At 36.7% G+C, this 21,246-nt stretch overlaps 2 protein-coding genes across 4 annotated transcripts; one reads left to right on the forward strand and one right to left on the reverse strand.

The window, feature by feature from the left end:
• Nucleotides 1–16: 16 nt before the first annotated feature.
• LOC306871929 (synaptic vesicle 2-related protein-like) lies at nucleotides 17–17,937 on the forward strand. 3 transcript variants are annotated; one of them, XM_079420196.1, is made up of 17 exons: nucleotides 17–71; nucleotides 1,212–1,395; nucleotides 5,341–5,501; nucleotides 9,370–9,455; nucleotides 9,701–9,799; nucleotides 9,974–10,045; nucleotides 10,163–10,287; nucleotides 10,882–10,945; nucleotides 11,102–11,227; nucleotides 11,367–11,495; nucleotides 12,376–12,449; nucleotides 12,668–12,744; nucleotides 13,189–13,293; nucleotides 14,010–14,121; nucleotides 14,224–14,305; nucleotides 15,541–15,630; nucleotides 16,570–17,937. In XM_079420196.1, exons 2-17 carry the CDS (start codon nucleotides 1,361–1,363, stop codon nucleotides 16,780–16,782), a joined length of 1,650 nt encoding a protein of 549 aa, XP_079276322.1. In that variant the 5' UTR covers nucleotides 17–71; nucleotides 1,212–1,360; the 3' UTR covers nucleotides 16,783–17,937. The 3 variants fall into 3 exon arrangements, with proteins under 3 accessions (XP_079276322.1, XP_079276323.1, XP_079276321.1); XM_079420195.1 differs by having other exon boundaries at nucleotides 38–71; nucleotides 1,126–1,395; XM_079420197.1 differs by lacking the exon at nucleotides 1,212–1,395.
• A 163-nt stretch (nucleotides 17,938–18,100) lies between these two features.
• On the reverse strand, nucleotides 18,101–21,244 carry dao.3 (D-amino-acid oxidase, tandem duplicate 3; the record flags this gene model as incomplete). The annotated part of the gene is made up of 10 exons (XM_079418131.1): nucleotides 18,101–18,232; nucleotides 18,316–18,414; nucleotides 18,500–18,617; nucleotides 18,785–18,864; nucleotides 18,948–19,052; nucleotides 19,806–19,860; nucleotides 20,117–20,182; nucleotides 20,315–20,391; nucleotides 20,801–20,915; nucleotides 21,051–21,244. The coding sequence occupies 10 exons, from the start codon at nucleotides 21,242–21,244 to the stop codon at nucleotides 18,101–18,103; spliced, it is 1,041 nt and encodes a 346-aa protein (XP_079274257.1).
• Nucleotides 21,245–21,246: the final 2 nt, after the last annotated feature.

Below are 21,246 nucleotides of genomic sequence, written 5' to 3' on the forward strand. Positions count from 1 at the left end.
CTAAACATCGCGCGTTGTTGCGCGACGGACCTTCCGCGGAGCAGGAAGCGGAAATGACGAAATGCGAAAGGGTTTGTGTTTACAGAAGAACAGACATGCACTTAAAACAATGTTTAGTGTTCAACACCTAACTTACCTGAACTGTGTAGGAATATTAGTTTTTACAGATTAGCTGAATAATTAGCCTATAATGGTCTTAATAAGTGAAACCAGGTCACAGACGGACAGAATTTGGATTAAAAAGCCACGAAGACTTGAAATATTTGTGAGCTTTTAACGGATTTATGTGTATTTCGATTTGTTTTGTGTTCCAAATGAACATATGAATAGATTTAAAATCTGACCGACTTTTATAGGCATTTCACTTTCATTATTTATTTATTTACTTCTTCTCGAGGATATTTTTTTGGATGGATTTCTAAAAAGAAAAGAAATAAAAGCTATAAAATGAAAAACCCATCATATATATATATATATATATATATATATATATATATTAGTGCTGTCAAACGATTAATCGCGATTACACAGTGAATATTATATATATATATATATATATATATATATATATATACAAACACATGCATGTATATATTTAAGAAAAATATGTTATGTTTAGGCCTATTTATTAAATATATTTCTATAAAATATAAGAATATGAATGTATAAACGTAAATATTTTCAAAATATATACTGTATGTGTGTGTATTTATATATACTTAATAAATATACACAGTACACACACACATATATATATACACACACATATATATATATATATACACACATACTCTCTATATTTCCCATCAAAATACCAATCTTTTATGTATATATATATTCTTTATTTATGATACTTTCAGTAGCCTAAGTACATTTTTTAATATATTTTATTAGATTTGTCAGTAGTTCTTCAATATTCAACTCTATAACCTATATTTTGTACGACAGAAATCTGGATATCTGTAGAATTACCAGCTTTATCTTTTTAATAAACATGACCTCATTCACTATAGCTAAATCCAAACATGTAATTTACTTTATTAATTTTTAAAAAATTATTTAAACATTTTTTGTGTCATTGAACTTAATTATTAAAATAATTTACTTTATTATTAAATTATATAGAAATAAAAACGTGAATGGGAAAACAAGTGAGCGGTGTATTGTCTTGATTCGTCATCTCCGGAGTGTATTCGCTGCTTTGGTTCCAGTCTTTGCAGCGACGCGACGCGACCGGCGCAGGACTCATGGACGCTCCGCAGCGCGCCGCCCCTCTGTCCTCACGCCCGCGGTGCTGAAATCAGCCTCGACTCGACAGCAATGAGACAAAGACACCGGCAGCCCGACGAACAGACCGATAATGGACGATGATTTGTTTCAGTTAAGACAGCTCCCGTGAGTCTGCTTTTCATGCCGTTCCGTTCATTCTGCAGCTGCTAGACTGTGCCCTACACAATGTGACATTGATATTCATGCAACTTATATGAAAAACCACTGCTTGCATAATGGCTGCTGTTGATGTAGGCTGATGTAGAATATGAATATTTGGGTTGTATGGATTGGCAAAGGTGTAGCCTATGTTTGGTAAACAGATCAAATAGATTCAACTAATTATGTATTTTAAAACCCTAACGTTTTGTTGCATAGAATATTTCCTCGTCAATTGATTCATTTGCATCGTACATGACGACTCTATTGAATATAGACACTCATTCTGCTCAGATCACAGGTGTTCAAATAGTTTTACGCAATAACATGTAGCCAATTTGATTGGCCTAATAGAACATGTTCAACTCTGTCTGTGATTTTTAAATTTGCTTTTTGTTGACTTTTTTGTTCATATTTTAAATGACAGTATTTTTAAATGAATTGCTTCTTAGGGTTAAGCACTAAGCACTTTTCAAAATGATAAACCCTCTTCATTTTACAATAAAAAAAAACTGTGAAGAAGCAGGTTTCCACAAATTAAATTAAAAAAGTTTACTTAGGCCTACAAAAAAATATACTTGTATTGTCCTCTTAAATGATAAAGTAGTATTTTATTGTATGATAATTAATACTTTATTATGCTTCTAAAAGCTTAAGCTAAAATTGCATTTATCTCTGTTAAAGCTAATATAATTTTAAACATTATATGGTAAGCTACAGTTTTTATTGTAACATTTTTACTTACTTTTTCTGTTAAATTTACAAACATTTTTACATTATAGCAAAAAGCTTAAATGTTGTTATGTTGTGTTTTGGATTTTTTCCCCCTTTTTTTCTTTCCAAAAATGCTATTAATATTATCACAGTGGACTAAAACTTACTGAGTTTGCTCACGAATGGTATAAACTCTTCCCAAAATATTTTTGTCCCCCTCCCCCCCACCTTGCTGCACTTGTAGTGTTCCCAAAAATTGGGAATTTTTATTAATGTTTTACACAGGTTTTGTAAGTCAGTTTTTAAAAAGCCGGTCATTTTTGACAGAGAAAACCAAAGGATTTTCAGCAAGGCACAAAGTATATGAGGTCATTAATGAACAGACAAACGTCTTGGTCTTGATGACTGATCGCCCAGTGCATCAGTGGCATCTTAAGAAGACAGTGCAAGTTACAAAGAAATGCAAATCTGCCCTTGTGTGTCATTGATCATCTGTGTCGCAGTAAAGGTCTTTCCACTGATGCATGTAGAGTTTTGAATACACTGCCTGCTTATACTGATGTTATTCCTGTGCTGCTGATGCTTGGCAGTAGGCCCAGTCGCCATCTGACGGTGTGCAGAAATCATGATGGCAGCGCTCTTAATTGTTGATGTAGAGCTTCAGTCTTTTTCAAAATAATACTGATGAAATCGTCACATCTTTATGTTTGCAGGAGCTCATGTCTGTTCTGTCATTGAAACCATTGCAAATTTCAGATGATTTATGATCTGGGGATGATGTTTCTGTTTTTTTTTACGCTCCCAGAGAAACGTTTGTCTCTGCTGAGCGTGGAGAGGTCATCTGTTTAATTACACTGCCTGTCTGCTCATGAAAGCTTTATTGCTCATAGTGTCGCTGTGAGCACTGCAATTACAGTAATTACACCATGGGATATCTGTGTGCTCCTCTTATTTACTGCTCCCTGATCCAATCTGTCTTCATAGCTGTGAGGATATTTGTAAAGTAAAAACCCCCTGATTATCGCTAGAGCATCTGTTATTGTTTTCTTCAAACAGCAGATTTCATTCAGTGAGAAGATGCCTGTCATCTGGTCACCCCATTAAGGCTATCTGTTGTGAGTCACAGTTTCAAACATCACTCTACAGTCTCTTTGCACGTCTGGCTTTCTCTTGTGCTTTCGTTCCAGAACCCCAGAAGAGGGATTGCACAAACCGGAATCTCTCTCATCACCTTGGCAACAGTCTCTTATTATGTGCATCATTCTGCTCTGCACATTGCAGCTGTATTCCACATACAGATCCTTGTTCTGTTGAATGATTTATTTTGGCCTGCCATGTTATTGGCTGTATGGGCCGCTGCTATATTATGCATAGGCACTGCTAAATCTGTGATATTTAAATCTGTGATCTATTTGCAACCCAAATTCTGGAAATGTTGGGATGGTTTTTAAATTTGAATAAAATGAAAACTGAAAGACTTTCAAATCACATGAGCCAATATTTTATTCACAATAGAAAATAGAGAACATAAATGTTTAAATTGAGAAATTTTACACTTTTATCCACTAAATGGGCTCATTTCAAATTTGATGCCTGCTACAGGTCTCAAAAAAGTTGGCACGAGGGCAACAAAGGGCTGAAAAACCAAGAAATTTTGAAAAGATTCAGCTGGGAGAACATCTAGCAACTAATTAAGTTAATTGACATCAGGTCTGTAACATGATTAGCTATAAAAGAGATGTCTTAGAGAGGCAGAGTCTCTCAGAAGTAAAGATGGACAGAGGCTCTCCAATTTGTGAGAGAGTGCGTAAAAAGATTGTGGAATATTTTAAAAACAACGTTCCTCAATTTCAAATTGCAAAGGCTTTGCAAATCTCAACATCTACAGTGCATAACATCATCAAAAGATTCAGAGAAACTGGAGAAATCTCTGTGCGTAAGGGACAAGGCCAAAGAGCTTTGTTGGATGCCTGTGGTCTTCGGGCCCTCAGACGACACTGCATCACTCATCGGCATGATTCTGTCATTGACATTGCTAAATGGGCCCAGGAATACTTCCAGAAACCACTGTCGGTAAACACAATCCACTGTGCCATCTGCAGATGACAACTAAAGCTCTATTATGCAAAAAAGGAAGCCATTTGTGAACATGGTCCAGAAGCGCCGTCATGTCCTGTGGTCCAAGGCTCATTTAAAATGGACTGTTTCAAAGTGTTCTATGGTCAGACGAGTCCAAATTTGACATTCTTGTTGTAAATCACGGACACCGTGTCCTCCGGGCTAAAGAGGAGGGAGACCTTCTAGTGTGTTATCAACATTCAGGTCAAAAGCCAGCATCTCTGATGGTATGGGGGTGCATATGTGCATATGGTATCAGTAGCTTGCATGTTTTGGAAGGCACTATAAATGCTGAAAGGTATATAAAGGTTTTAGAGCAACATATGCTCCCCTCCAGATGACGTGTATTTCAGCAGGACAGTGCTAAACCACATACTGCAGCTATTACAACAACATGGCTTCGTAGTAGAAGAGTCCGGGTGCTGAATTGGCCTGCCTGCAGTCCAGATCTTTCACCTATAGAGAACAATTGGTGCATTATTAAACAAAAAATACATCAAAGACGACCACAAACTCTTCAGCAGCTGGAAACATATGTCAGGCAAAAATGGGACCCAATTCCAACACCAAAACTCCAGAAAGTCATAACCTCAATGCCCAGATGTTTTCAAACTGTTTTGAAAAGAAGAGGAGATGCTACACCATGGTAAACATGCCCACGTCCCAACTATTTTGAGACCTATAGCAGGCATCAAATTTGAAATGAGCTAATTTTGTGCATACAATTGTACAATTTCTCAGTTTAAACATTTGTTATGTTATCTATGTTCTATTGTGACTAAAATATTGGCTCATGTGATTTGAAATTCTTTTAGTTTTCATTTTATTCAAATAAATAAAAATAAAAAACATCCCAACATTTCCAGAATTCGGGTTGTAAATCTGTGATTGAATGATCTTTCTTCATGTTTTCTGAAAACAGCCGCAGCAGAAAGGTATAGAGCATATTTTATTCTGAATCCTTCTTATTTGTTCTTTTAGTCATCGGGTCAGAACCATTCATATGCAGTGCTTCAGAAATTTGTCCATCTGATTGATTCTGTACCTTATTATCTGTCTGCATGTTTGTCTCTCTGACAGAGTGGTGAAATTTCGGCGTACAGGTGAAAGCACTCGCTCAGAGGATGAGTGTGGCAGCAGGGAAGAGGCTTTGCATGTGGAGGGAGGACGGACGGATATGGAGTCTGTTTCCCTGGCTGATGGTGCTCCGGTACCTCGGGAATTTGCCAACCCCACTGATGGTATGATTAGCTAATTAATATAGCTTATTGATCAGCGCTTATGTTCCTTTGTTATATTTTTGTTAGAAAAGGTGTTTCTTTTCTTTCTAAATGTGTTTTTCAGGAATATTTCTTGGAAATTTTGATTCATGGCTGTTATTGTTAACCAAAATCGTTGATTAAAAAAAATGTTTTTTGTTAATTGAAATCAAGCTAAAAATATATAAATATATTAGAAAAACTTTAAAACAAAATTGAAAATTAGAAATGTTGCCTAACTGAAATAAAATAAGTTTCAACTGAAGTAATAAAATTACCAACATTAAAACTAAAACGACATTTAACAGAGATAGATATATATATATATATATATAATTAAACTAAAATAAGCACATAACATTAATGAAGTGTAAACTAAATTTAAAATGAAAATCGAAAATAAAAAATAGTGAATGCAAAATATTAATGAATACAGTAATAGGATTTAAAAGATACTAAAATAACACTTTTGAGCATGTAAAATGCTTCCTATATACAGGATAGTTGATTGCATTATCAGACAGCTCACTGAACATCTTTAAAAGGAGACCTATTATACCCCTTTTTACAAGATGTAATATAAGTCTCAGGTGTCCCCAGAATGTGTCTGAAGTTTCAGCTCAAAATACCTCACACAATTTATTATATCATTTTGAAAATGCCTGAGTGAAAATTTTGAGTGGAAGCAGAAACATGCTGTTTTAGTGCATGTCTCTTTAAATGCAAATGAACTGCTGCTGCTGGCCCCCTTTTCAAGAATAGAGCTGTGCCTTTACTGCTCATTAGTGATAGGAAGTTCGGATCATTTTACTGACTCGGACCTTTGAGTCTCATTCAGCAAAATGAACGAATCTTTTTTTCGAGTCATTTCGTTTATTTCGTTAATTTTAACAAAATATAATTAAAATGTTATGTGCTACTTCCCTAACACATCTACTACTTATGCAAATGTTGATCACACTACAAACAATACAAAACTATAATGGTATAAGAAACAGAAAACAAAATAATATGTTGTTTACCTGGGTCTTTAGTCTATGATTAGCTCACCTCACATCTGACAAGTCTTTGGGTTTGAGTCGTTCGTACATCACGACAGCCCCATAAGCTAAACCAATGCAGTCAGAGCTGGAAAGAGAATTGATTAGTTCATCTATCGAGTCTTTGGATTTGAGTCGTTTGTTCTTTTGTCACGTGACGAAGATAATCCAAAGATAAGGCAAAGATAATCCAAAATAACAGTCTTTAATAACAATCCACTCAAATGCGTTACATAGACAATAACTGGCAACTGAAATGGGGAAAACTCAGGACTTATAAACCCAGGGGCTAATGGGATAATTAATGAAACAACAGGTGGTAACGATCAACTTAACAAGACACAAGCAAAAACTAGGTCAAAATAGAAACTCAACAAACAGACATGTGACAACAGCATTGGATAGAGAAATTAGTTAATTTACAACTTTCCTTACAAACGGCTGCATAGTTATTATTATTATTATTATTTACTCTTACAGTTACGTGATGCGTTTCTGGTGTCAGATTGTAGCTTTTTATTTCTTACAGTTTATAAATGTGTGAATTTCTGTCATGATGGTTCTTTTCCATAACACTGAATGTGGTAACAAAGGTAATAAACTAAAGAGTTGATTATTATTATTATTATTATTATTAATTATTTTCCCCTCAGGCTGCATTGCTTTAGCTTATGAGGCTGTCACGTGATGAACGAACGACTCAAAAAACCCAAAGACTCGAAACAGGTTAACTAATTCAGTGCAGAACCTATAGGATGTTGTGCATGCGCAACTGAACAAATCACTCCCCGAGACGACTCGTTCTTCCCGAGTCACATCAAAGATTTGTTCAAAATGAACGAATCGTTCAAGAACGACCCATTACTACAGCTCATTCCTCAGATACTCTGCCAAATAACATCTGTTTGGTTTTGATTATCATGTATATTGCACTGAAATAATGTGTTTTAAACCATATTAGTTTAAACAACTGAAATAGGGTTTTCTGAGCGAACACATTCAAAGCACGCGCACAGAAAGCGGCTGTCACGCGGCATGAGAGTACTAAACTAAGTTCTCTTTCATGTCTTATTGCACTTAAACTGTCAAATATACACAAGTTCATGTTAAAAACACAGGAATTACAAAAACAATTGGTTATGTCTGTGAAGGTAAACAGCTGGGAAAGAAATCACGTTTATATTAGGTCTGTGTGGCAGCATAAACAGCAATATACAGTAAATAAATCAATTGCTCTCATCTCCTCTGAGACTCTAAATAGTGTTCTGTGCTCATCAGTGCAGCCAAAGACAGAACAGTTAGCATGCTTTGCTTCAACTTTTGGCATGGCGTTAGAACTAGTACACCGTTTCCGCTTGCAAAAACACAATGGCAGCGCCGTAGGTGGAAACATAGATTAAGGGGCGGTAATAAATTTAATAAAATCCCCTTTCTACGTCACGGGGGAGCGAATTCTGAGCAGCTCGTTTGGTTTTTTCACATGATTGCAGAGAAAGGCTTACCAAAGAATTTACTAGATTGTTCTTTTTCACGTTTTCTGGGTTGGTAGATGCTCTGGAGCAGTGGTCACCAACGTGGTGCCCACGGGCACCTGGTAGCCCGCATCATTCTCTGAGTCGCCCGACAAGCACGTTCTATAAATTGCCTAAATTAGCGTTGGCGATAAATGATATAATATTGAGATTATGATCAAATTTATTTTAATAATTATGATAAACTCTGGACATTTTTACTCAATATGGATTAATCTAACATCCAATCACACAACAGAATAAAAGTTACAGCAGCCAGTCAAACACATGTGACTCGCAGTGTTTTCAGCATCTGTGTTTCAATATATGAGGACATGAACACATGCACTTCATCTCCAGAGCTGCTCTGAGAGTCACTTCACCAGCTTTATGCAGTTTCATTTGAGAAAAATTACCATAAAATACACGCTGAAACTAAAACTGAAAGACCGTCACGACAAACCGTCAAGCTAAAAGTCCGGTTTAACTAGAAATAATGATCGAATATATTACTATTGTATACTAAAGTGCAATTCTCAAAGTAATAATAATATTATCATTTTTAAGGTATATGATACTCAAGTTATTTTTATTATTATGAATTTATACAGTTCTGTTGTGCAGCATCTTATCTGATAAAATGAAAATGCAATGTTTTGTTTTAAATTGATTTTCATTTGATTACATTTTAAAAGATTGATTAAATTGTTAAAGTTTTATTGGTTCATTTCACTAGACACAATTTTTAATGATACATTTGTACTGAATCATAAAACAAAGAATCCATAATAAATCAAATAGAAAACACAGAATTTAGGAAAAAATAAAATGCATTTAATGGGGCCCTAAATTAAAACGTAGCTCCTCTGTGGAATTTAATTATGAAAAAAATTATGTTTACCTTCATTCTCATGGTGGAAAGCATTTCCTTCCCCATTAATGGTAGATGAATATCATGATAAATATCAGTTTTGTATGATATGTAAAAAAAATATATTGTAATAGCCTATTTTTATAAATTTATCTGGATTATTTTCCTGGATTGATTAAAAAAAATTTAAATGCTTGTGAGAAATTATTAATGGCAAGATATATATATATAGAGGGAGAGAGGAGTATATCAAACAATAACCCTTGACACTATTTTATCCCTTCAGGGAGCCCTCACTCACAGAAAGGTTGGAGACAGACCCCTGCTCTGGAGACTCAGCTATAGCACTTAAACACGGAAAAAGATATCTTATCATCATATGTCACCTTTAAGGCTAAACTATTCTCCATATCTTGCTCTTTCAACAGATACCTTCATGGTTGAGGATGCAGTGGAAGCCATTGGCTTTGGGACATTCCAGTGGAAACTGTCCATCCTGACTGGACTTTCCTGGGTAACAAAACTGAAACAAAATGCAGAGAGGGAATAACTGTCATGTCCTCACAACCCTGTATGATTACAATTAATTTGGGTTTTAGAAAGACACTGTATAAATAAAACATTTGTTTTTAGTTATGATATATTATTCAAATGAACACTGTATCATTTTTAAGCTGTAAATCTTTAGCTCATTTTGTAGTCAGAAGGAGTAGTTGCTATATTTGTTTCCATATTGCCGATGGTTGTATTTGTGTGCAGATGGCCGACGCCATGGAGATGATGATTCTCAGTATATTGGCCCCTCAACTGCACTGTGAGTGGGCACTTCCCAGCTGGCAGGTGGCACTGCTAACTTCGGTACTGTACAATACTCCTCGAGTCAATAATGACTCCCCTCGTGCTTTTTTAGACAGGTTTGGCAGTAGAAATGTTCTTGTTCCGTTAAGCTTTGCATCAGCTGTTCCTAAATGTGTTTGCCTGAATAACCGCACTGACGCATATGTAATGAGTTTCTTACCTTCTCTGAAACAGGCAGTGTTCATTGGAATGATGATCAGTTCTTCATTATGGGGAAACATATCTGATAAATATGGGAGAAAAACAGTGAGTATGTTCATAAATTAAAGAGCAGTATGTGCATGTCCAACGGCACGAATGTTATTTATAATCTCACTGTGCACTAGCGGGGACTGATTAGAGCTGTGTGTGTGTTTGTGGTAGGGTTTGAAGATGAGTGTATTATGGACCCTGTTTTACGGCCTCCTCAGTGCGTTTGCACCTGTATACGGGTGGATCCTGTTCCTCAGAGCTCTGGTGGGCTTCGGCATTGGAGGGGCTCCACAATCGTAAGTGTGACACAGATCTAAATACACACGCAGCCGTTTAAAAGTTTGGTGGTGTTAGGATTTTTAATGTTTTTGAAAGTCTTATTCTCATCAAGGCTGCATTTGAAATATATTTTAATATTTAATTTACTCCTGTGATGGCAAAGCTGAATTTTCAGCTTCATCACTCCAGTCTTCAGTGTCACATGATCCTTCAGGAATCATTCTAATATGCTGATTTGGTGCACACACTAACATTACTTATAATGATCAATGTTGAGAATAGTTGTTACTTAATATATTTCTGAGTTTTTTTTCAAGGTTTTTTGCTGAATAAAAGACATTCATAAGAACAGCATTTATTTGAAACAATTTTTTTGGAAACAGTGTCAAAAATAATTTAATGCATCCTTGCTAAAAAATAAAAAAAAATAAAGAAAACCCCCTTCTGACCCCAAACTTTTGAATGGTGGTGTACAAACATTTCATGAAGTATGGTAAGGAGATTTGCAAGTTCTTTTAATCTATAACGTCTCCATTACAATTTGCCATTTTATTTAACAATATCATGAAATAATTAAAGACTTACAGTAAACTTTTGATCTCTCCTATTAGAGTAACATTGTATGCTGAGTTTCTCCCCATGCGGTCCAGAGCCACTTGCATTCTGTTGATAGAGGTAATATTCTATTCTATTCTATTCTATTCTATTCTATTCATTAAAAACAGGTATCATAGCCCTGAATGATTAAATTGTTTCAGTCAGAAGTTATAAGTTGAACCAAAATATGGAGATCCTAAATCTCTATATGTCTTTCTCTCTGATCTGCTGTAGATATTCTGGGCTTTGGGTACAGTATTTGAAGTGCTGCTGGCTATTTTGGTGATGCCAACATTGGGCTGGCGCTGGTTGCTGGCCCTTTCCACCATTCCACTCTTCATTTTTGCTTTTCTTTGCTTTGTAAGTATGAAGTTCTCGAATATCAGTTTGTTCTTTCTCTTAAAGCTAGATATGGATAGACCACAGCAGTTTTTTTGTGGTGTGAGCAATATATTGTCTGAACAACAGAGTAAACAAAATGTCAAATGCAAATCAACAGTGGCTGCCGGAGAGCGCTCGTTACGACGTCCTGACAGGAAACCAGGAGAAGGCTTTAAACACACTCAAACGCATTGCAACAGAGAATAATGTCCCCATGCCGCTGGGAAAACTCATAGTGGCCAGACAGGTAAAACACTAGTTAAATATACTTGTGTATATTGCTTTATATAATTTATGCCATTTATGGATTTCTTTATTGGACTTTATTTCTTGGAAAATAGTTAAAACACTTCCTATAATACAATATGTTATAAGTGTTGGATCTGCATTAGTGTGGGAATGTTTTCATGCAGAAATTATGATTCATTAATATGTTTGTACTTAAAATTATTCTAATTTTATGAAAAAACAACAACTTTGAACCAACTTAAACCAGATGTTCATGTTTTTGTCTATACAAAACTATTAGATAATATTATTGATATTACTTATATTGTTATTCTTTTGAACTTTCTATTCATGAAAGAATCCTGAAAAAAAATTGTTTCATGGCTTCTGCAAAAATATTAAGTGGTGCAACCATTTTCAGCATTGATAATAGTGAGAAATATTTAACTGAAAACTGGAGTAATGGCTGCTGAATTCCGCTTTGCCATCACATGAATAAATTACATTAAAAAAAAAAAAAAAATCACAATATCACAATGTCTCTCTCTCTCAAATTCAAATTCAAATGAGCTTTATTGGCATGATTTGCAGAGTATTGCCAAAGCATTGTCCATTACATGAATAAGGAACAAACGATTATATAATACATAAAACAAGAATAGATCTGTAAAATAATTAGCGCATTTGCGAATAAAGCGTATGGTGTATGCATATTTTGCAGCTAGTTTGGCTGTTGTGCATGTCGTCCTCTCTAACTATATAGCAGAGTTTCTCTGAGTCATTTAGAGTAAAGAATGAAAAATTCAGTGCTGCCAATGCTCTCTCTCTCTCTCTCTTTTAACCATTCTGACATTTTATCTCTCCTTATTTTGGGTATAACTGTTATTTTCTGTGTTCAGGAGGACAGGGGGAAAATCCAAGATCTTTTCTCTCCACACTTCCGCTTGACCACTGTTCTGCTCTGGTTCATATGGTAAGATGGTCCTCCAAATTCCTATTAATTACTGTGTGAAAACAAACACTCATTCAATCACATGTCTTTCAGTAAATGCCTGCTACTAAAGCTTAAAATGACTTTTTGTTCCCTGAGATTTGTCACATTTTGTTTCGCAATGTCACTCAGATATTCCACAATGTTTTGTTCTTGCTGCTTTCATTCATATTCTGTTTATTGTCTGCTTTCTGATGCAGGTTCTCTAATGCATTCTCATATTATGGTGTGGTTTTGCTGACCACTGAGCTTTTCCAGGAGGGAGGCGCCTGTGGTAGTGAGTGAAAGTTTTTGTGTGTTTAAAAACAGACTGGAGCATAGTGAGAATGTAAGGACCATGTATAGAATAAATGTATTCAATACTGTACAGCAGGGATGGGCAACTTCGGTCCTGGAGGGCCACTGTCCTGCAGAGTTTAGCTCCAACCCTAATCAAACACACCTGCCTCTAGCTTTCTAGTGACCTTGAAGACCTTCAAGAACCTAGCTGGTTCAGGTGTGTTTGATTAGGGTTGGAACTAAACTCTGCAGGACAGTGGCCCTCCAGGACCGAAGTTGCCCATCCCTGCTGTACAGTATAACCTGTATACTGTAATGTTTTTTGTTTTTTTTAAATAGTATGTAAACCAGTGTGTTTAATATCATTTCAAACTATAGAGTGGTAGAATGCTAACCATACACAATTAATGTGTGCATATATTTGTCTTGTGTCCCCCTCTAGGGGCGAAGGGCAGTAAAAGGGAGCCAGGTTGCAGTTTGGAGTGCAAATATCTGAATTCAGATGATTACAAAGACCTTTTGTGGACCACACTTTCTGAGTTTCCTGGTATACATTTGAATTATAATGCCATTAAAGGAATAGTTCATCCAGAAATGAAAATTTACTCACTCTAAGGCTCAGTGGAGTCTCTAGGTATTCTGAACCCATTGCACAGAAATTCTGCATTCCATCACTTGCTCACAACAGATCCTCTGCAGTGAATGGGTGCCGTCAGAATGAGAGTCGAAACAGATGATAAAAGCATCACAATAATCCACAAGTAATCCACACCACTCAAGTTCATCAATTAACGTCTTGTGAAGTGAATAACTTGTTTGTAAGAAATAAATCCATCATTAGGACGTTCTTAACTTCAAATTGTTGCGTCCAGCTAAAATATGAGGCCTCTATCCATAATATTGATATCTCCAGAGAAAATCAGCAAGAAAATATGCAAAGGTCATGCATCGTTTACAAGCAAAAACAGTCCAAAACAATTCTAAACAAATGTCAGGGGATTATTGTGATGTTGTTATAAGCTGTTTGGACTCTCATTCTGACGGCACCCATTCACTGCAGAGGATCCGTTGGTGAGTAAGTGATGCAATGCTAAATCTCTTCGAATCTGATGAAGAAACAAACTCAAATCAAAACATTTTGGCGTAAGGTTTCAGCAAATGTTCATTTTCTGAGTGAACTATTCCTTTAACATCTTATTTTTAAATAACGAATGGCAGGCAAAAAAATAAAATGTGACAAACGTATTGATTGATGCATCACAGGCCTGCTGGTGACCCTGTGGGCGATTGATCGATTAGGGAGGAGGAAGACTATGGCACTGTGTTTCTTTGTTTTCTCCCTCTGCATTGTGCCGCTCTACGGCTGTGTGGGAAGGTCAGAAAGCACTTCTATTACTGTCATGTTTCTAGGGCATTCAAGCCTGTGGTAATCACACTTGTGAACATACTGTGAATAACTACATTAACTATATTGCAGGACTTCTTTGACAGTATTTATATTCATTGCGAGGGCTTTTATCGCTGGAGGTTTCCAGGCTGCATATGTGTACACCCCTGAGGTGAGATCTCTTTTTCAATTCATTTCAGTTGATATATAATTATTTTTGGGAAGAACTGAGGCCCAAAGGGAAGCTCTATCCTTCTTTGCCCTGTCAAAGGAATATGTAATTGAAAATTTGACACTCTTGGCTGATAAATTGTAAGGAGAGCCTGTAGACCAGGGTTCCTCAAATCTTTCCCTGGGGCGGCCAATCTGCTGCAGAGTTTAGCTCCAACCCTGATCAAACTCACCTACCTGTGATTTTCGAATGATCTTGACGACTCTGATTAGCATCCTCAGGTGTGTTTGATTAGGGTTAGAGCTAAACTCTGCAGGAGTGGGCCAGATTTGAGGATGCCTGCTGTAGACCATTGGTCTCAAACTGAATTCCTGGACGGCCACAGCTCTGCACAGTTTAGCTCCAACCCTAAACAAACACACCTGATCCTAGATAATCAAGGTCTTCAGGATTACTAGAAACTTCCAAGCAGGTGTGATTTGGAGCTGCGGCCCTCCAGGAATTGAGTTTGAGACCAATGCTGTAGACCAGGGGTCACCAAGCTCGGTCCTGGAGGGCCGGTGTCCCTGCAGAGTTTAGCTCCAACCCTAATCAAACACACCTGAAGCAGATAATCAAGGTCTTATTATTTATACTTGAAATTTCCAGGCAGGTGTGTTGAGACAAGTTGGAGCTAAACTCTGCAGGACACCGGCCCTACAGGATCAAGTTTGATGACCCCTGCTGTAGACTGTCAGTGTAGTGTTAAATGTTTTGCTCAAGGCAACAGCTGTGCTGGAGAAGAATTTTTACCTTGGGAAGTGTCCAGTTCCTGGTTCACTCCCACCACCTGGCAGCCATTGCAACAGCTCACCTGACATAAAACAGGGTGCTTTGTCATCCTACTTTTCATGAACTACTGGAGTTCATCTTCAAAATCAGGATTGGAGGGTTGAATATTACACATAGTGTCTGTAGGGTGTTAAAGAACGTAGTTGTTTTATGAACGTAGTTACTGATTGTATATTAACTGAAGGAGCGAAGCAGTTTACCTAACTACATTAATCTTTGTCAGTGATATATTTAACTGGTTTTGAAAGTGTTTACAGCATAACAGCATGCTGAAGAAACTTTAGTGAAGTTATAGATCCATGTAGGTCACGTAGGTCCATTCACTAACCACCCTGTGGTTAAGTAATGGTTCCATGTTCAATGAGAATACCTTTGATGTAAATCACTCAGTGTCTCTTTTGCAGGTGTATCCCACAGCCACGAGGGCGCTGGGTTTGGGCACCAGTAGTGGAATGGCTCGGGTTGGAGCTCTCATCACACCATTTGTGGCACAGGTGTGGAAACAATAAGAAAGACATATAAAAGACATAAAATACAGAATAATGTAAATACCCAAACAGAAAATATGCACAGACTAAAAAAACAACACGTTATAAAAATTATTTTGAGATATTATAAATGTTCCAATATACTTAATATTTTTTAATATATTTTAACAGTTAAAACACTTCCTGTAATACAGTGGTGTTGAATCTGTGGCAGTTTGGGCAAATGATCTGATATGTTGAGCTGTGGTGCTCATGTGGGCTGCATGATTTTGAGTCCAGCTTGCAAAAAACTCACTCTGCAGACAACAAGTCAAAGAGATACCAGAAATATGACTAAAAAGAGAGAAGAAAGACAAGGGGGCTCATTCATTAACTGCATGTGTGTAAATTATTTCAGAAATTATGATTCATTAATAAGCTTTTACCTAAAATTATTTTACATTTATGAAAAAAAAAAAACCTTGAAGCAAGGTTTGTGTTCACATTTTTGTACACTAAACTATTACATACTATTATTTCTAATATATTATTCTTTTGAATCCAGAAAAAAATGTGTTGTGGTTTCCAATTATAAGCAGCAAAATCATTTTCAGCAGTAATAATAATAATAAATGTTTCTTGAGCATGAAGTCAATCAGCATATTAGAATGATTTCCGAAGGATCATAGGACACTGAAGACTGGAGTAATGAATATGAAGATTTAGCTTTGCCATCAAAGTGAAAAATTACTAATTCAATGTATTGAAAGAAATCGGTTCTTTTAAATTGTATTAATATTTCAGTGTTACTGTATTTTTGATCAAATAAATGTAATCTTGGTGAACATTAGATACTTTTTTTAAAAAGCATTAATAATCTCAATAACCCTTACCAAATTTGAATCGTACTAAACTCTTGAATGTGTGACCTAGAAGAATTTGTCCATCTCTGCTTCTTTCCTCAAGGTGATGCTGGAATCATCTGTGTACCTGACTCTGTCGGTGTACTGTTGCTGCTGTTTGCTGGCTGCTATCGCTTCCTGTGCCCTGCCCATAGAGACCACAGGACGAGGCCTCCAGGAGTCCAGTCACAGAGAGTGGGGTCAGGAGATGATGGGACGGGCCTCAGACCACAGTCCTGGAGGGATTCCACATTCCAGCTCTGGATCACAGGACTAAGAAACACCACAGATAGATTTGGAAAGACTTTGTAGAAGAAATTGGGAATCTTTTCTGTAAAAAAAAAGCAATGTGTGTCCACAAAGTTTAAAAACTCTTAGTTTTGATTTAAATCCGTCCATCAATGACACATTCCTCCACCAAAGTTTGCAGGGTTTCTTTTTATGAACCTCCAAACCAGAGAAATGGAGTGGAATGGATTGCCATCACATAATACTCCCCTTTTGCCCTAAGGAACTACAACAGGAAATGGGTTGAAAATGTATCCAAAACATGACAAATTGCATTATGCAGTTTAGCACATGAAATCACTCTCACATGTTTAGAGGATCTGAGGAGCATTTGAACCTGAAAGATAGCACGATAGAATGTACGATTGCGACAAGTTTAGCACCAGAAAGAGGATTTGTTTCATTTTTTTAAGAGGGCTTTACACTCCAGCATTCCTTTGGCAACGTCATGAGAACTGCTGCTATTAATCAGACATTTGCACCAGTTTGTGGTCTGTTATCTTTCTTTTTTCAACCATTTACCATATTTTAAGCTGGTTAAGTGTTATCCATTCACAGTTATAGACTTTCGCTGACAACAGTGACGTATCTAGTGGACACCAAAGTCTGCATTTGTCATCGCTCAGCACTTGAGAGCACCTCTCTTTGTCCTCTCACCGGCTGCCAACTGCAATCACTCATGTAAAGTGTATAAACTCCAGCTGATCCCTTATAATCAGGCATATCAAAGGTTATTGGATTCTTATCTTAAAATACAGCTCAATAACAATAAAACAATAGCAAGTGGCTTTCATCAGAACAGGTCTGTAGGTCAAATATATTTTATTATTGTCTATTCTAGCACATCAGCCTTCAAGTATATTTTTCAAATGACGGCTTGCATCAAAAAACACACAACATTTAGCAACAATCTTTGTTTATTCAGCTTGACTGTTCAATGCTATATTCGGTCATTTGTATTTCTGCCTTTTCAACCGTACAGTGGGTATGTGTGTGGCATGATGGGAAGTGTGCCGTTGTTGCTGTGAGTGCAGAGAGTTGCCTACCTTTTGCGATTTAGTACTGCGTTTTGTGTCTGTGTGCACAGATCTCTTGCCACTGCACTGGATGTACATGTATGATAACAATAAATTATGCTTCAACAAAAGAAAGCGAGTATATGTTTCTTTATTATCGATTAGTGCAGATAAATGTATTCAATTCTGAAGATTCATCATTATCTCTTGGTGGAATCAGTATGATGATGTTATTGGATTAGTGAGAATAAGATTTGATACTGTAGATAACATTCCAGGGGCATAGATTTATTAGAGACGTGATTTAGTGTGTGCTAACAGGCCTTTCTGCTCTAGGAGCTGTCCAAAGAGATGAGCAGCTTCCTCAGCACATCCACGATGGATGGTCAGTCCAAAACCTCCATGTCCGTAGTTATGAATGACCTGAGGTGAAAGAAAACAGCATGGTGTGTGAAAAGAGGCAAAGTTGAGGAGAAGAAATACTGCTCTCTTTACTATGAGCTCACCTCAAACGAGGTTGGTCCAGATCGTATGGTCTCTCTCTCCAGTCTAACTTTGCTGCGAGCCGGTCTGAGACCAGTCCAGTCCTCTACTATCCGCGCGTGCTAAAGAGAGAGAAAACTGAGCAAATCTGGGAATATGGAAAATCACACCTTAAATAGCAGATTTTGACAGCATGTGATCTCCTACCTGTAGACTGGGCTCAAGCTTGCAGGCCGCTTCCCAGATGTTTTTATGGTCAACAGAACTGTTCTGCAGATTCCAGTTTCCTACTTGGAAAACTCCACCCACAGTGACTAAACGACTCCTGCAGAAACAAACTGAGGTCATGTGCATCTGTCCTGGAACAAGACTGCATTTTCCTTTTTATAATAAACAAAACTTGTAATGGGAACCAACACAGCATGCTTGCCTTTATTTCTAAATGTCTTTTTTTTTCAAATATACATTGACTGTAATGAAAAATAAACTCACCCGGGTATGATGTAAGTTGAATTGCCTCTAGACAATAAATTATGTGTGGAGATCCAGTGTTTTATCCAAGGAGCATCTACCTGTTGACATACAGCACAAAATCAGAGACGAACCTCTTCTATCTAACTCAAAACCTGATTGAATTTTATCCAGTAAACCTCACCTTAATGATCTGTCCTCTGGCTGGCTTGAGCTCCGGATCAGGCTGGAGGTCTCCTGATCGGACACCGGAGCAGTTGATGATAACATCAGCACCACTATCTGCCAACTGGAGCCCATTTTCGAGGTCATTACAAATACACACATTTTATGATTACATTATAACAGTATATATAAATATATATATATGAGGCAAGCATAATCTGAACATTAAATTAATTAAATAAGACTTAGAGAATCTGCTTATAATATGTTATGTTAAAACTACTATAAGGTAACCAGATGCTACACTTTTAACAATCCAGTTAACACATGCACTACCATTCAAAAGTGTGGGGTTTAAATCTCTTATGTTGTATAAAACACAGTAAAAGCAGTAACCGTGTGTTATATTACAATATTATTATTGTAATATTATTACAAAATAACTGTTTTATATATTTTGACATCTATTTAAATACATGTTAAAATTATTTTTTTTCTGGGATGTCAGAGCTGAATTTTCAGCAGTCATTACTCCAGTCTTCAGTGTCACGTGATCCTTCAGAAATCATTCTAATATGAACATTTTTAATTTTACATATATATTATCAATGATGAAAAAGGTTGTGCTGCTTAATATTTTTTTGTGGGAATGATGATACTTTTTTTTCAAGAGTCTTTGATGAATAGAAAGTTGTAAAGAACAGTCTTTATTTGAAATATAATTATTTTGTTACATTGTAAATGTATCAACTTTCACACTTAATTGTGATCAAATGAATGTGTTCTTGATTAATGATTTCTTTTTAATAGGTAGTGTACATTTTTAAGATCTTTTAATTGAAAAAAAGATTTTTAGGAATTAAGGAATTACTCAGACCTCTTTAAATGATCCAATTTTCCTCTGATAAAACTTGACCTGTCTTTGTATTAACCTGCAGAAAACACAGGAATTTGACCAAGGTGTCAAAGATAGTGTTAATCATTGTTAGACCAGAAAAGAGTAACAGATTCACGACAGATTTTACATGACTATATACATGCATAACAGTTATTCTGATGCATATACAGTAAAAAAATATGAATGTAAAAATTGGACACGTTTCACTATGGACTCTTGAACTCCACTATATATTCTATTTCATTCCAATTCTAATGTTGGTTACTGATTAGATAAAAGCAATCTCTCACCAGTCCATAAGCCAGGGCAGGTATGTCTTTCCTTCAATCATGAGAGCAGTGTTAAACCAACCAAAACTGAAAAGATAGAAGGAAAAGAGAAAAGTAGCCTATGCAATTTTACAAAAATAATTACTATAACCATCAAAGGGTAAAACAACAAAACAAATCAGCATCATCAAATTGGGATGAGATGCAGTTGATAAGTACCTGTATCCTGGGAACATGTCTAGTTCACGTTTAGTCAGCTGGCGAAAACCTAACACAGCGTTTTTAAATGAGGGGTCCTGTTTGAGGGGAGCAGAGAGATTGAGCCATTTTCACTATTCTCTCTTGGGTCAGTGACATGGGTCAGTTATTTTCACTCTAACTTTATACTGGTTTTAACCAATGCCAGAGAGAGGCCTCAGCAATTTAAAGTGGATGTTCAGGTCTCTTAATTCCCGACCACTTCTTCTTTTGTTCAGCTTTACAATAAGGTTCTTTATGCTCCTTTCTGCCATTTCAAACAGGCCCTGCACTGCACTGGAACATGTTTCATACTATAGTTAAGGGCCCACAGGCAGAGACCAAACTGTGAAATAATTTACCTGACAATATACCACAGTATGTCCTGTGTGTCAGAACTTGAGGGTTATTATATACCATTCTGTAGATAATGACATTACATGCAATGGAAAGATATAATGTTCTCACTGGCAGGGGTTCAGTGCACAGATTGTATCCAGACTGGAGGAAGATTCCCATTTTCACTGAATCTGGAGAGCTGAGGCAGCTTAGTAGATAGTCAAATGTCTCTTTGTTCCATTTACTGAGAAAAGAAAAGAAAACATTAAGTTATACAGCATCTTGGGTTCTTCAGGATAACTGAGAAACATAAGGATGTGCTTCAACCGATTCACTGATACTTTTAGATTCAGACAACTTAACAGAAATGAAAGCTCACGTTTCTTGCGTGTTCCCCTTGTCGTAGAGATACGGCTGCCAGAGTCCAGCTGCCCCATCGCTGGTGGTGAGTGGAGTGAAGATATCAGCATACACCTCTATGGTGAGGGGGGTGATCCTGCTGTGGAAGAGCTGGTAGATGCTCTGAGCGGTGGAGAGGCCGATGACCCCCGCTCCAATGATGCACACCCTCATGT

This window comes from Barbus barbus, assembly GCF_936440315.1.
Source record: "Barbus barbus genome assembly, chromosome: 6".
NCBI classification, from domain to species: domain Eukaryota; kingdom Metazoa; phylum Chordata; class Actinopteri; order Cypriniformes; family Cyprinidae; genus Barbus; species Barbus barbus.

What these genes read in the sequence shown, in the direction of transcription:
- LOC306871929 (XM_079420196.1), top strand. Translation starts at nt 1,361, where the DNA reads ATGGACGATGATTTGTTTCAGTTAAGACAGCTCCC. An exon ending in ATTGGAGGGGCTCCACAATC is followed by an intron (nt 10,288 to 10,881) that starts GTAAGTGTGACA and finishes CTCTCCTATTAG; the next exon opens with AGTAACATTGTATGCTGAGT. An exon ending in CATATGTGTACACCCCTGAG is followed by an intron (nt 14,306 to 15,540) that starts GTGAGATCTCTT and finishes TCTCTTTTGCAG; the next exon opens with GTGTATCCCACAGCCACGAG.